This window comes from Varanus komodoensis, unplaced genomic scaffold (genome assembly GCF_004798865.1).
Source record: "Varanus komodoensis strain SLA01 unplaced genomic scaffold, ASM479886v1 scaffold38, whole genome shotgun sequence".
In the NCBI taxonomy this organism is placed as follows: domain Eukaryota; kingdom Metazoa; phylum Chordata; class Lepidosauria; order Squamata; family Varanidae; genus Varanus; species Varanus komodoensis.
Genome location: NW_025335909.1, coordinates 3,899,312 through 3,915,451, shown reverse-complemented (window position 1 = coordinate 3,915,451; position 16,140 = coordinate 3,899,312). Strand labels below are relative to the sequence as shown.

At 53.5% G+C, this 16,140-nt stretch overlaps 1 protein-coding gene across 1 annotated transcript in view; it reads left to right on the top strand.

The window, feature by feature from the left end:
• Window positions 1–13,337, top strand: part of MMP17 (matrix metallopeptidase 17) — an 82,539-nt gene extending 69,202 nt beyond the window's left edge. Inside the window, exons 4-11 of the mRNA XM_044440940.1 lie at window positions 639–922; window positions 2,380–2,556; window positions 3,505–3,604; window positions 5,688–5,770; window positions 10,210–10,362; window positions 12,058–12,315; window positions 12,628–12,884; window positions 13,284–13,337. Coding sequence (XP_044296875.1) covers window positions 639–922; window positions 2,380–2,556; window positions 3,505–3,604; window positions 5,688–5,770; window positions 10,210–10,362; window positions 12,058–12,315; window positions 12,628–12,884; window positions 13,284–13,337 — 1,366 coding nt within the window. The remainder of the gene's footprint in view (window positions 1–638; window positions 923–2,379; window positions 2,557–3,504; window positions 3,605–5,687; window positions 5,771–10,209; window positions 10,363–12,057; window positions 12,316–12,627; window positions 12,885–13,283) is intronic.
• The last annotated feature ends 2,803 nt before the right edge of the window (window positions 13,338–16,140 follow it).

The window sequence follows — 16,140 nt, the reverse complement described above, 5'->3', positions numbered from 1 at the left end:
CAGCCCTCTTTCTCTTTCTTGCCTTCGATCTCAAAGGGCTCAGCAGGAGGCTGTAACAAGTAGATAACTAGCAAAAGACACACTCACCAAAAAGCGGGGAGAAAGATCTTTCACAGTATTTTCGAAGTTACTTCATGGTGTCAAACGAGATGCGATGTGGGAAATATCTCGCAGTGCTTTGTTGAAGTTTTCCTTTCTTTTTCCTACTTCACGCTGAGTTTGGAAGGCTATGCATTTGGTCAGAAAAGCAGTGTTATGGGGGTGAGGAAGAGGAGCAGTGGCCAGTCCCCTCCATGCAAACTATTTCCCCGTCAAACTCTCTCTTGCACGTCCTCTTCACACTAACTATCGCTGCTGCTCTCTCAGCTTCACAGGGAAAGAGGGTGAGTCTGTTCTCCACTGCCTGCACAGAGTAATGAAGGGGAGACTCCCCCAGTTTGCACGGGCAGCTTCTTGTGCATGTATTTCCGCTTTTGAATGTGGCAAAGAAGCGGCACAAAAGCTAGGAAATCACCAAACGATGGCCCTTGTAGGAAAGTCGATGGCCCCGATGGCGAGACAGGAAAGAAAAGAAAGCCTGGCCCGCTTGTCAGAAGAAAGGCTGTTTTCCCCACCGTTGCTTCCTTCTTTCGTTGCAGAGTCCGAACGTTCCCCAGGGAATCTCATCTGGGCCACGACACCGTCCGTGCCCTCATGTACTACGCCCTGAAGGTGTGGAGTGACATAACACCGCTGAATTTCCACGAGGTGGCGGGCAACAACGCGGACATCCAGATCGACTTTTCCAAAACGGACCATGATGACGGCTACCCCTTTGATGGCCCCGGAGGCACCGTCGCGCACGCCTTCTTCCCTGGGGAGCATCACACTGCTGGGGACACTCACTTTGATGACGACGAATACTGGACGTTCCGATCGTCAGGTGGGTCGGGGGGAGAGAGTAGCAGAAATACACGGGGGTCCCCCTTTCCCCTCCAGAGTGCCAATGAAGGAGCAAGAAAAGGGTGAAGGGGAGGCAGATCGACCATTGTGGAAGATGGAATTGGCATTGTGCGAAGCCTGGAGAGCTTTCCATCCACATCAGCCCACACTTGGCTGGATGGATGGATCATCCTGGATGTTACAGGTTAACTTCCTGGTAGGACGTGCTACTGAGCGTTGCGATAGAAGACTGCTTGCACATTTTCCTGTGTGCAGTGCTGGAAAGTGGTTAGGACTGGGAGCGGGACCCAAGGGATGCGGGTTCGAGTGCCTGCCCAGCCATGGAACCAGTGAACCAGTCATGGCGCTCAGCCTTGCCCAGCTCACAGGGCTGTTTTTGTGAGATAAAAGGGAGAGGAGAGGAACCCTCTGCGCCAGCTTGGGTTCCCTGCAGAAGGGAAGTAAGGGCAGTATAGTAATTATATCTTAACGATATGCTTCCATCAGCCAGAGGGCCAGAGGCCTGGGTAGCAGGTGGAGGCGATTGATGGAAGGCTGCATTAAGTTGAGCAATGTGCCAGAAATAGCTCTGTGAAGAGCTTGGCTACATCATCCCCCTTAGAGAAGGAGATGTGTGACATACTCGTACCTTAAATCTGCACATATCCAAACCAGGGCCTTGGATTGTGAGTGGCCGTGTTGAGAGGGAACAGCATCTCCCAGGGGCAAGCTGGCAAGAAGCAAAGCTCCATCTGCATACGAAAATGAGGCGTTCTCTGGTGCCTCATCTTTTATTGATTTCATTTCGTCCTCTCCCGCCAACCTCGGCAGGCAACACAAAAACATTTCCAAGGTTGTCAGTTTGGCACGGGGTCTTCTGGAAGAAGACAATGCCGTATTCCCAGATCCTGCTGCGACGAGTAATAGAAGAGGGAGAGTTAAAGAACTGAAGCTCTGTTTATGGGTGGTGTCAGTGGATCATCAAAACCAAAACAGAGGGAGGAACTCAGAAATATATGCTATCAAAGAAATGTGAGCAGCCTTGATGCAGAGAGCACACAAAGCTGAGTTCCATCAAAGGCCACCCCTGTTCTCTGCTTTGATGGAGGAGGAGGAGCAAGGTCTCCTTGGCGTCTTTGCTTCCATCCACTTCCCTGCTGGCCTCCAGGTGGTCTTCAAACAGCTTTCTGTTTTGTTTCTTCTTCTTCTTTTCCTAATTAACAGAAACCAGGCATAAGGTTGCCAATCATACCTTACAACAAGGAGGAAAAGACCGGAGTAGCAGCAGCAGATTATGTTCTCTCTCTCTCTCTCTCTCTCTCTCTCTCTCTCTCTCTCTCTCTCTCTGTGTGTGTGTGTGAGAGAGAGAGAGAGAGAGAGAGATGATAGATTACCTGATGCTACAAAGCACAGAATGAGCTTTGTCGTTGTTTCTTCATCCCCACCCATTGCTTCCAGATGCCCACGGGATGGACCTCTTTGCCGTGGCAGTCCATGAGTTTGGGCATGCCATTGGCCTGACCCACATATCAGCCATAGAGTCCATCATGAGGCCGTACTACCAGGGACCAGTGGGGGACCCCCTGAAGTATGACCTTCCTTACGAAGACAAGGTCCGCATCTGGCAGCTGTACGGTGAGCCTCCATTCGTCCGTGCCTGTGTTGAGTGGCCTCCGTCAAGCCCCAGTGAAGAAACTGGTTGATAGCAGTGTCCAGTGGGCGTCCAGTGCTCACATGGCAAGGCTGGGCTGTGGGTGGTGGGGTGGAATGGACTGGGAGCCCAGATGGAGGATGTCGCAGCAGTGAGAGCAAACCAGAAGTTGGGGCAAGGAGCCAGGCTGGAAATACAGCAAGAGCTCAGGTGCAGTAGATCTTGCTGAGGAAGGAAAGCTCAGGGAGGAAGGAAAGCTCAGGGAGGAAGTCCTCATGGGCTCCTTCCTGCCTAGGAGGACCAGCCTGGGTGGAGTCCATCCTGAAGGTTCTTCGCTGAGAATGTCATGTCATGACTTGCCGCACACGGGACAGCACTCGGCCAAGATAACCTACAGGTCGGCATGTTCTTGGGAGGGCAGATGGACATATGGGAGGCGGGGAGTAAGTCAAGGGCACAGCAGGGATTGGCTGGCAGCATCTTCCAATGGGGAGCTCCAGATGGGTGTGAGTAGAGGGCAGGGAGCGCAAAGCATCAAGTAAAGGCATGGAATGGGCTTCCTGGTAACACCTGAGTCGCAGGTGGATTCTGAGCGGTTGGGATAGTGCCCCAGTTTGGGTTGCCTGCAGTTCCCTTCCTTAGCCAACAGGGGGTGGCACAAATGACAGGAGACTGAGTCTTTCCTGTAGGGGCCTCCCTTGAGTTCTGTGCCATCCAGTGGTACCTGCTGCAGCATTCTCTGCCTTTCACTGGGAATACTTAAGCCTGTTAAATTTCCGACCTGGAGAAGTAGACATTCTGCAGGACAGGACATGGTGATAATGAAAGGGACCATGGCAGGAGAACACCAGCCCCTCAAAACCCTGGTTGGAAGCTCTGCACCCCACTTCATGGGTGAATAAGTTTTAACCCTTCCCTGTCTTTGCACACAGGGGTCCGGGAGTCTGTGTCCCCAACAGCCAAACCCGAAATCTCCAAAACAGATGACCACCCCGTCTTGCCGGACTTGCCCGAAAATCGGTCCACTGTCCCGTAAGTTGAGCTCAGCTGTAAACACCTTGCCCGTATTTCTTTGTGGGGCCGGCAGGGAGAACCTGAGCAGAAATGAACGTCAAGTCCAGAAACTGAATTGTAGAATAAATACAGAAGGAGGGGGAGGGGGAGGAAAAGGAAAATTTCATTTCCATACCGCCCAACAGCCAACACTCTCACATTACCGAATAAATATCATCATCAAGTCAAAGCTTTTTTAAAGATTTCTAAGCAGGCAATCCTATCAAATGCACCCTAAGATTCTGGTCTTGGCAGCTTTTGAGCTCTCGTGCAAAGCGTGGAACTGGAGGAAGCAACTGCCAGCTCCTCGCTCTTCCCAGCCTGCTGCTTTTGGCCATCTAGCTTCAGCCCTCTGGAGGGGAGGAAAGGCTCTCTCCACAGTCAGTTTTCCAGCGTGGTCCGATGGAGCATGGGTCCCCAGCTCCAAGATCGGAGCTCTGTTTCTGGGAATTCAGAATCTCCTGTGGCCTCTCAGATGCTGTCTAGGGAACCATAGGATCTTTTTTCCCTGACACCTTTCTTTTAAAAAGTCCTTCCCCTCACCGCAAAATGGGAGGGGGATTTGTGCTGATGTGCATTAGCAAAAGTGCCCATGCACAGAAACAAGCACTTGCACAACTGCGGATACAGTTTTTGAAAATATTATCATTAGAACTAAAAACGAGGAGCAATAAAATAGCATGACTCCATAAAGCCCTAAAGAAGCAATGACAACGAATGCATTCAGAAACTGAAGGGAAGGGTTGGCTGGACATCCAGAAGATGTCGGTGTTGGCTACTGACGGTTATTCCCTGGCTCTTGTTTTCCTGGTGGAAGGTCCAACTCTGCAATTTTGAACAAAGCGGTCTGCAGAAGGACAATTTGTCCTTCCAGAGACAGCAGATTCAGCTTCTTCATTATGCCCTCAAGTCGTCTTGTGTCAGGGAAGCTCGCTCCGCACGCAACGGGGAAAATTAGTTAGTGGTCACCCTTGGGCGAACTCACCCTCGATGAAATTTTAATCAGGCTTGTTCCTTCCTTCCTCACAACTGCACGATCTCCCGCTTGCTGCGTTCGTCATCCTCTGTTGAGGCGGAGATTCCCCTGGTGCCTTTCCAAGGACGGCATGTCAGATGGGAGCTGGGCGAGAGCATCAAAGCTTGTCTGTTTTCAGGCCTGGGCCTAGATTGGCGGGCTCAGCATTGGGGTGGTCTTGGGATGAACTGGAGCGAACGTTCGAGCAGAGGGAGGATGGGGTGTTGTGAAAGCAAAGCAAGGTTATTCCTCACATGTGGGCTAAGACCCTTCGAAGCAATGCCAAGAATGTGGCCTCTCCCAGAATTGCTAGATTTCAGTGCAAAAACCAAGAATAAAAAAATAAGAGAAAGGATGGACAGAAAGGACCTTGGATACAGCCAGAGTTAACCCTTTCCAAGAGCCACTGATACTAGGCTGGGTGGGGGAATAGCCTCCAGATCAACTGAGCATGTGATGCTCTCTCTTTCTTCTCCCATTGACCCTAGCCAGCATCACCCATAATCAAGAATGCTGGGAGGTGTAGTCCAAAGTATTTGGAAGGCACCAGGTTGGGACAAGCTGCCTTTCGTTAAAAGAGGATGACTGAGCAGGACCAGGGGGACATTTTGAGCACATTGGAAGCTGCCTTGTACCAAGCCAATTTATCTGTCTGTCTAGGACTGGTTTTGTCAGCTCTGACTGGCAGCTGCTTTCTGGACAGAAGTCCTTCTCATCGCAGCTACCTGGTTCTTTTTAACTGAGTTATGAGCTTGAATGAGGGACCACGTTTATCTGCTTGATCAATACCCAGTGGCCTTTCCTGGGGATATAGTCATTGCTCTTCATCCATCCTGCCCAAAATCCATCAGGCAGGATGAATTCAAATGAAAATAAGCTGCTGCCTGGGGTATTTGGTGCTTCAGCCTCTCTGCCTTTGGCCTGCCCACCCCTGGGATGCAGCCCGCCGAGAGCTGCTCCGGGACGGCACCAGCCCTTGGCTCGAAAGAGGAGCCACGCAAACTGACTGACGGGCCATCCCATCCTCGCTGCTTCTCCATCCACCAGGCTCCGGAGAGACGTGCCCAACAGATGCAACACCCACTTTGACGCTGTGGCGCAGATCCGCGGAGAGGCCTTCTTCTTCAAAGGTGAGCCTGTGCCTCTTCCCCCTCGGATGGTGCTGTTTTGGAACCCACCAGAGATGATGCAAACACACCTGTCCCGGGCCCCCTGGAAGAGGTCTAGCTTTTGCCCAAGGGGTCGCGGGAGGGGAGCCGGACCCCCCTGCCCCACACGCTCATCCCCGTAGGAGTCACCACCTGCAGGAAACGGGGAGTGATCGGACAATGAACCGCATGTCAGGTTGCCAAGGACGAACCGGGAGGCGGGAGCAAGGCAGAGGGAAGGGCAGAGCCGTCGAGCCAACAGGAGCATGGCGGAGCTCGGGAGGACTGGCTGGTTGAGCAGAGAAACGGGGGACCTCTGCGGTGGCTTCCCGGGCAGGCGGAATCAGCCCAGCGTCCCGAGGAGCTTCGGCCAACTGCACAGCTTCTTTCTAGAGGGAGGAGTGGTGCACAGGTCCCCCCAGCTCCAGAGAGCGAGGAGGGCAGCCACTCTGGATTCTCTGCTGCCCTGGTATCATCACTGGCGTTGCTGTTCCATTGCGCCTCTCGCCCACCTTTTTACCTCTTGCAAGGGACCCTGGGTAGCCTGGGAGAGTCGTCTCCTCTCCATTTTATGCAGGGTAGGTTGGGTAGCTTGAGAGGGAGTGGCTCCCCAAAGCCTCACAGTGAGCTTCAAGGCCAGGCAGGGACTAGAACTCAGGAGGAAGGAAGGAAGGAAGGAAGGAAGGAAGGAAGGAAGGAAGGAAGGAAGGAAGGAAGGAAGGAAGGTTTGTTCCTGAGAAGGCTTACGTGCGCTCAAACAAAAACAGAAATAGCTCTCAGCTCACAGGGTTACCATGTGAAAAACACAACTCAGAAGGAAAGGAGGTGAGGTGAGAAGAGGAAAGAGATAAGTACTTTTCCAGCAAGACTGTGGGGATGGCCCTCCACCCCGTCTGTGCAACCTGCTGGGATAGCAGGCAGGGACCGCCCTCAGTGGTGGTCTCCACCTCTCAGCAGCACCAGTGGACAGAGACCAGTGGCTGTACCACCGGGGCCTCTCTGAGGACCCCACGGCTGCACCCGGCCGAATGAGCCTCCTGAAGCAGAGGTCCTTCCAGATGAGACCCTGAATGCGTTCCCCACTCCGGGGGTCGCCCTGGCATGCTCCTTAATGGTGTGGCCCGTCTGGATTCACATGTCCGAACATCTGCTAGCAGGGCATGTCCAGGAAGCGGGGCGGATGCTGCGGCTAAGCGTCCACAGAGCTGCCTTCCTCAACTGGGGCAGCCAATTTCGCCTCCGCTTGTTCTCCTACGAGAGTTCTTTGCAGCCAGATCTTGGAAGGCTTCCACTGTTTGCTTGGCCAAGGCATCATCTTCCTGCAAAAGGTTCATTCGCAGCTACGTCTCAGCTTGCTCCGCTTCTTTCTGAATAGCAGCATTTCTGTGGTGCCTTCAGCATTCAAAGCTTCGCGCGTGCCTCGCCGCAGTAATCCTGATGAGAGGCTGGGCCCATTCTGCAGGTGGGAAAACTGAGGCCAACAGCAAGGCAGTTCCATAAAGCCAGCCAGGGAGGAGCAGGAGAGGATATTAATGGTGGTTACAACAGTAGTAATCATCCGTTGTCATAATTGTCAGCCCTGTATGGAAGGACAGGTCCTTGCCCTAGGAGTCTAAAAAGCCCTGTAGGAATTCATCTGTCTAGGGGGACTACTAACACCCAGCAGACTCTGTGGGTGAGTGTTGCTGTAAGCATGCATGATGTACCTTCAGGTAAGTAGGTATTTCTAACACAAACGTGGGTCTCAGGCTTCTCCCATGCCTTGCAGCTTTGCCCAAAATATGAGTATTTCTCTTTCTGTTCCTTCCTGTTTTCCATGAAATGGGCCAAGGGATCAGCACCCCGCAGCTTCAGAAGGAAATTGTGGTGGAATAGAACTCAGAACCTCCCCCATGTCTTGCACCTAACTTTCTGGGCAAGCTGTTCTTCCTTCTCACCTCATCCGGAAAAGGGGCCTTGTGGAAAAGTGCACATGTGCAGAAGCTGAAGTAAATTTCCCCCACCAAAAAATAACTATAAATCCATCAATGATCAGGTGATGGAAAGAAAGGTACCTGACCTGTAGCGACGCTCCCACATCGCAGGCATGGGTCTTTTCTGGCCCTTCCTGAGACCTTTCCCTGCAAGGCGAGCATTGTACCCCAGGCTCTGCATCTCTCCGTGGTTTTGGCACTTACAACAAATTAGCACTGGAGTCTTTGGACTTTGGACTTTGACAAAATTCCATTTGGGAAAAAAAATCAAGAAGGATCCCTCCTCCAAAAGTGCCAGTGAGAAGCATGGCCCTATTCTAGTGCAAGTTTCACCGGGGAAGCAAAGGCCACCTTTACCTGATGGCATACATTTCCCCTAAACATGCAAAGGGTACCAGATTCAAACGTTGGGGCATCCTCTCTCTCCATCCTTTATTTCAAGCCATCTTTTATGAAGATATAATTGCTGCTACCCAGACTGCACTCCGATGCATTATTCATGCATTTCTTGGTGTCATAGAGCACAAATATGCAAAGTGGCGCATAATCACCAGCCTATGATATAAATCCTTACTATGGTAATTTAATGGCTTTGTCCTGGGTGTTGGGCGTTGGGGGTGGGGGGGTGGGGAGCCGAACCGCCATGCAGATGTTGAAGGCCTGGAAGTCTTGTGTCCTGCGGCCCTGGGCCAGGATCCAATTTCCATGAGTTCTTAAAGACAACTTCTCCAGCTGTTGCAACTGGAGAAGTAAAGAGCCACGCTCTCCCGCATACAAATTTGGAAATACCATCTTGAGTTACTGCCGCGTTTCTTCCCCTCTGGGATTTCTGCCGTGCGTCTGCACATAAGGAGCAATCGCTTGCTTTGGGGGACAGTATACACTCACTTCTGGCCGATTGCGAGTCTCCGTCTCTGTCACTGGGCCTGCGGGGCAAAGGAGGTGGGGCGGCGCTGTTGTGGAATGGCTGGCAGGGGGCGTAATGGAGTGCCCTAGGACAGGCATGGCTCGCTGGCTGGCTGGCTGGAGCCCTGAGCAGGCGCATGGCGTGCTTGTTGCAAGTCTCGGTTGTACATCCACGTGATTAAACTCGGGCGAAATAATAGAAGGAAACAGGTTGGAGCCATATGAATTTCTTAAAACTGCTTTGAAAATATCGGGTTGAGGAGTGTATGTAGAGGGCAGGCAGGCAGGTAGGCGGGAAGGCACAGGCATTGTTTGAAAGAAGGAGTCTGTGGATCCGGTGCTGTGCCAGCCTTCCCTGGGGGTGGCGCTCCACGCCCCCCTGACCTCACCATTGGTGCCACAACCGAGAAGGCCCTCCCTCCGGTCATCGTCCAACTAACATTACAGGAGGGCGAAAGAGCAGGCCTCCCTGTTTGTATTTTCTTAGATCCCGCCTTCCCTGCAAAGAGCAGCATGCTTGATCCTCTCTTGATTCTCACAACAACCCTGCGAGGTAGAATAGGTTGAGAACCAGTGCCTGACCCGAAGTGAGAGGCATGACTGACTGGGACTGGGACCCAGACCGCCTGAGTCCCAGTGCAGGGCTCTGATCACGACACTCACAATTAGTATGTGGCCAGCCTGACCACATCCGGTCAGACTCACCTCGCAACCCATCTGGCCAGCCTTGAATTGTTTTGCCTGCCTGACCAAGAGACCCGAAGATCTCGAACACGGGCACAGCTTTTTGACCTTTGAGCTAAGGAAGGTATGGGTCTTGCATTTATCTGGGCACTGAAGATCCCCCTAACGTTCTAACCACTGCACTGCACAGCCTTGAGCATGGGTTTCTGATCGTTGTTGTAGCAGGCAGGTAAAAATGCAGGCAGCAGATTAGGAAAATGTAGCTTAGTGGAGGGAGACTGGGTCAGGCTTCTGAAGGCGAGGCAAAGCCCCTTGCAAATATATTGGCATTTGTTCTTAAAAGCAAATAGGAAATTGCATGAATAGGATCTGCGTCCTCGATTTTCATGATTGCACGTGACTGGAAATTGAAGCAAGCAGGATCCTTGTGGAGCCTTCTGCCCTGTGCTCCCAGACAGGGGCAGGTGGGAAGCCTGGCGATGTGGATGCATTTGGATGGGAAGCAGAGAGGCATGGCCGGGACTCCCCCGGAAGGCAAGAGGGAGCCCCCCTTTTCCCTCCCCTGCCTGAAGGTGGCAGGTCTCCTGCCTTGAGCTTGAGGGAGTACTCGAAAACACACTTTCGAATACGTGACAGCAGCACGTCACGTCAGTGAAAAACAAGCAGCAGAGAACTGGCTGGGTTTACCCCGAAAGCCCTGGGAGATGAACCAGAGCAGAAATAATGTTTAATAAACACATGGTACAGAGGAACTCAAACACGGCGAGGGAAGCCTTCACAGTGGCCCAGTGTAACCTCCTTCATGCTCCATTCAGACGATGCCTCTCCCCCCACGAGAAAATCCCTCTCTCCTCCCAGGCAAATACTTCTGGAGGCTGACTCGCAACAAGCACCTGGTCTCCCTGCAGCCGGCCCAGATCCACCGCTTCTGGCGGGGGCTGCCTCTCAACCTGGACAGTGTGGACGCGGTGTACGAACGGACCCATGACCACAAGATCGTCTTCTTCAAAGGTGAGCGCCTGCAGTCTGAGTGTCTCCCATGGGTTGAAGTGGGGCCTGCTTTCCCTCCCCAGAGCTCTCCACTTCCGGCTGCTTGTCCCCACCTGGCACCTCTGGAGGGGGCTCAGGGTGCGCCTGCTGGGGGCAAGGGGAAAATTCATGCAGGAGAATATTAGGGAAGGAATTCAACATAATCCAGACCTGCCTTTCTGCAGATGGCAGGGGAATTGTTCCTTGGCTCCAGCAACTCCGCTGTGAAGTGGTTACAGCGTCTTCTTACAGCTTACGCAAAGACGAGTGGAGGAGCCATTATTCCTATTGCCCATGGGAGCATCCGGTTCCAATTTCAGTGGGGTGGTGTATCCCCACTGTGTTTTAGTCTGAACTTTGAAGGAGCGACCCATGGTTCTGAACCCCATTCCCCCCCCCCCCCGAAAAAAACCCTCCACATATTTGGATTTGGAACCAAATGCTCCTTCAGCATTCAGGCCGCAGCTGGAACATGGAAGCTCTCATTTCACACTGCACGATGCCTTCATCACACTAGAGCTAGAACCCAGAGAGGTCCTCCCACGGTGTGAGAGTCGGGAGAGATCAGAGGAAGTCTTCACACGGAGAAGAAACCCAAGAACAAGGACTGGAGTGTAGCAGGTGCACCAGAATAGGTGTGCACAGTCACGCTGCCTTTAACCCCGGAGGTACCACAGAACCTTGAGACCAGCAGCCATTCCTCAGATGCATCGATCCATCCTTTCCACCACCTGCCACTAGCGCAGTTGATACTCCTTCGCCACCCTCTCAAAACACCCCCTGGGACAGAAAGTGCCCGTACAAAATAGCCAGTGCACTGCGAAACGGCTTCTTCATTTTCTCTCCCTCACGGCTCCCCTCTGAAATGAGCCAGTGGGGCAGGAGCATCGAGGGGGGCAAGGTGAGGCCTGTCCCGAACAGATATTCTGGGGCACTGGAGCATGGAGCAATTTTCGGGTCAGCTTCAGTGCTAGAACTGTTGCTCCCCATTGTTTGTACAATGCTCCCCTCTACTGGTTAAATGCAGGAGGACTGCCAGAACCGCCGCTCCAAAATTGTGCGGCATGGGGTGTGCCTTTCATAGTGGCGCGGCCTATGCCTGACCGCCAGCACCCCTGATTTATGGGGCAAGCATCTTCCCAAACAGTCCATCAATATTCTGGGCCCACCAAGCATTCTTGGTCTTCATGAGGATGCTTCTGACACCCTACCTGTCTCGAAAGGCTACCCCCTAAAAAAATATTTTTTGCATCACTCCCTGAAATCTGCTTGCCTGTCACTTCTGAGCACGGATGGTCCTGCTTGACTGCGTAAGAATCGGCTCCCGGAGAATGGCAATTGCCGTTATAAAATGAATTAAAAAGGCACAAAATAGACACGCACAGCCCTGCGAGCCATCCGTTTGCAAGCTGCAAATTCTGCTTTCGTTTGGACCGTCAGTCACTCCCTTTTCCTGGGAAGTGGTGATTTTAGAGTTGACGATCACTAGTACAACCGATGGGCTTCCACCAGAAAGCTTGAGGAGCTATTCAGGGTGGTGGAGAAACTTTGGAGGTGGTATTTGGCACCACGGATACCTCCTGAAAAGCTCAGGTGAAAAGCCAGAGTGGAGACATGGCCCCCTTGGTGGGGACACCCTGAGCCCTCACTGCTGACCGGCCTGTTTCTCCTTCCCAGGAAACAGGTACTGGGTGTTCAAGGACAATAACGTGGAAGAAGGCTATCCTCGGCCCATCTCGGACTTCGGCTTGCCCCCGGGAGGCATCGATGCCGCCTTCTCCTGGGCCCAGAACGACAAGACCTACTTCTTTAAGGACCACCTCTACTGGTGCTACGACGACCACCAGCACAGGATGGACCCGGGCTATCCCTCGGAGGCCATGCTGTGGAAGGGGGTTCCCAGCAGGCTGGACGATGCCACCCGGTGGTCAGACGGTGAGTGGGCAGGTGCTCGGGGGAATTTCTTGGGCGCCCCCGGGGCAAGCCGGGCGGGGGACAGGCCCCCCGAGGAAGGGGGCCCATGAAGGCTGCCCTACCCGGCATGCCCCCATGCGGGGCTCCCACCAGCCAGCCGTGCCCCCTTGCAGGAGTCTCCATTCCACTCCCCCTCCTCCCGGCTTCCCTGTGCTCCCGGCAGGAGCCGGCCAGTGCTGAGGGCTCCCTTTTCCAGGAAGGGGCGGCCTTCCCGTGGTCATGAGCCGCCAGCTCAGGGGAGGTCATGCCGCTCTGTCTCTGCCTCCCCTGCAGGAGCGACCTACTTCTTCAAGGGCAAGGAGTACTGGAAGGTGATGGACAGCAATCTGGAGGCAGAGCCGGGCTACCCCCAGTCCATCGCCAGGGACTGGCTGGTGTGCGGCGACATGCAGGCGGATGCCCCCGAGCCGGCCGAGAGCTCCCGGACCGGCGGGCGCTCCAGGCAGGGGCACCACGACGAGAGCCGATCGGAGAGCGAGGTCTGCTCCTGCACCTCCTCCTCCTCCTCCTCGCTCTCTGTCCCCGTTGCGGTGCGCTCCTTCCTCAGACTTCACATAGGCCTGGCGCTGGCCGGCCTTTGGACAGGGTCTTTGGTTCACGGACCGCTATGACAGAGAGCCTCGGACGGACCGGAAGATGCTGCAGCGATTCAGGGATGCAAATCGGGGGGGGCGGGGGGGGGGGCGAAACAAACCGACCGATCACAGGATGCAGCACTGTTCAACGAGCGACACGTAACATTCCTAGGAACGTGATGGTAACGGCTTCAGATTCTCCATGAGAAGCGAACGGCCTTTGTTTTTCTTTCTCCCTTCCTGTTCCCTCTGTTCTTCCTGGTGTTTAATTTTATTTTCAGTTGATGAGCTTGAGCAACAGACTCACAGGAGCCGCACTCTGATTTCCTCGGCTCTTCACTCCCTTGCCCCCAGACGGTTAAAAGAATAAAGACTCATCTCTACAACCCCAGACGGTTAAAAGAATAAAGACTCATCTACAGTCTGCAAGTAGTCCTTAGGGGTTATTCACTCACTTTAGGCATTAACAACACACACACACACACACACACACACACACACACACACACACACACAACCACTCCTGGGTGAAGAGGAGAGGAGAATGGATGTGTTAGGAGCGGATTCTCTTGCCAAAACTGCAGCAAAGGAAGAAGATGATGAGGAAACGGGATGGCAAAAAGTGGCTGTGAGGCCGTGTGGGTGTGTGGGAGTCCAGCTGTGGCACATGGGTTGTGGAGTAAGCTACCAGGTATGCTGAATCTTGCACCCTGGATTGACTGTGCCCAGTCAGAAGTCAGGCGGGCTGCTTGGGGCAAGGAATTCTGTATCCCCAGTTCAGTGTTTCCTTTTGTTTTATTTTTGAGATTAAATCCTACATCTCCCTTGGTCTGTTGGCATTTTCAGGGTGATGTCCAGTGCCCACTACTCTGCTGGATCCAGGCTGCTGCTGCTGTTATTAGTATTAGTATTTTACTACTACTACTACTACTACTATTATTTCCACATCTTTCCTCTTGCAAGAAACCAAAGGGCGTTTGCCCAGCTCTCCGTTTTACCTCAAAACAACCACGGGTGGTTGGCTGGAAGGTGACCAACCCAAAGTCACCCAGCGAGCTTTCTGGCTGAGTAAGGACTAGAACCCCGGTCTCTCGAGTCCTGGCCCAGCACTGACCACTACACCACACTGCCTCTGTCGGGAGGCCTTGTGGCACGCCTTCCTGCCCCCTGCGATTGCCCGCTTGCTTGCTGCTGCCACCCGGAAGGAACAGGCAGGCCGGTGTGGGCCTCGCGGGCACTGCTCTTCCCTGCCATCCCTCGCTTTTCCCCTCCTGCTCCAGCCCAGAGGGGAGGCGGAACAGCAGCTGTGAACTCCAGAGTGTGTTTTTAACACTTACTTAGAATGTGTGTTTTCCCTTCCTGTGGGACTAATTAAAATGTTGCTGGGGGGGGGGGGTGCTGTAGATCACCCTTTCGGACTTCAACACCCATCAGCCCCAGCCAGTGGGTAGTGGACAGGAGTGCAGGGAGTTGTGGTCCAAAACCAACTGGAGGGAGCCAGGTTGGGGAACCCTGATTTTGATGGTGAAAATCTGGGGTGGGGGTGTTGAGGGGGCAGCATTCAGAGTCTCCCTGAAATCCATGCTCAGATTCAGACTGGAGCCCTGCAGGCTGAGTGTGGTTTGAAAGGCAGAAATGGTTGAACAATCCCATTTCTTTAGCAAATGCTTATTTTGACCCTAAATAGGAGTGGGGGAAATAGCTCAGGGCTGCCACACGAGGGCAGCAGAGACAACGATTCAGGCGTAGGATAGGGCAGGCAGGGAGAGAAACCGCTCTTTCCACAGCAAGGGCCAGAATAATATGGGATGGGATTTTGTCAGGAGAGGCTGAAGAAACTCAGAAGGAAACCCTGCCTTTGCTCTGATGCCTGCCTTTATCTTGCAAACACAAAACACAATCCAGCAAATGTCTTGGAACCTCTGATGCCCATAAGGGAATTAAAGGCATGCTTAAAGCAGGGTTGCTGTGAAAGCTGGAGCATAAGGAAGGCTGAGCGCCAGAGGGTTGAGGCCTTTGCATTGTGCTGCTGGACGAGACTCCTGCGAGTCCCTTGGACCGCAAGGCGATCACACTGGGCAGTCCTAGAGGAGATCAACCCTGACTGCTCTTTAGAAGGCCAGATCCTGAAGCTGAAACTCAAATACTTTGGCCACGTCATGAGAGGCAAGGACTCCCTGGAGAAGAGCCTAATGCTGGGAACAATAGATGGGGAAAGAAGAAGGGGACGGCAGAGGATGAGGTGGCTGGATGGAGTCACTGAAGCAGTTGGCATCAGCTTAGGTGGACTGCGGGGGGACGGTGGAGGACAGGACGGCCTGGAGGAATGTTGTCCTTGGGGTCGCGATGGGTCGGACACAACTTCACGACTCACAACAACAAAGCAGGGTTGTCAAGCAGGCTTGGATGAGCTGAATTTCGGCCAGAAGGGGCCCCGTTTAGTGCAGGGCTTGGGCAGACCCCCAAATGCAGCACTCGGAGCCCGGCACAAAAAGGACTCGCCCGGCACCTGCTTGGAACGATGGCGCAGCCGTGTTCGAAAGAACCTGTGCTGGAATCCGGTCCGCTCTTTGCTCCCAAGTGGGGTAGACTGAAGCTCCTTGACTGGCCCCTGCACTTGTGGGGCTGCTTAGCTGTAACAACGGTAGTTGGATCCACCTGCCCCCCAGACTTCAAGCCCCATCAAGGGGGCGGAACAGAATCGGTTCAGTTGTCAGAATCGGGACAACAGTTCAGTGGCTCAGAATCGGGAAGGATCTGCTTGGCTGCTGCTATTCCTCGTGTCCCTCTTGGTGTGTGCCAGCTTCTCCCACCCACATGTTAGATCCGGGGCCTGGAAGGCGGCTCGTATCTGCTCGCTTTTTGACAGCCCTGGGTCTTACCTGTGATGGATGGCTGTGCGGGTTGCCCAGGCTAATGAATATCTCAGAAGCCTTGGCAATCCTCGGAGGCCAGCTGCAGCCGAGGCAAAAACCAGCTGACGTTAGAGGCAGGTGCAGGGATCGCTCGCCCCGCTCTGGACGGCTGCCACCTCTGGGGTGCCAAGGAAAGCGGACAAAAGCCCAGAGTGCAACAGTTGGAGAATTCCTCCCACAGCAGGAAGGACCGAGAAGATGTGAAACTCGCATTTTAGGGGGAAACCTTCCCAGGGGTGTTTTAAAATTTAAGACACAAAACTATGAAAAGACCCCAAAAATCAAACTACGGGTGC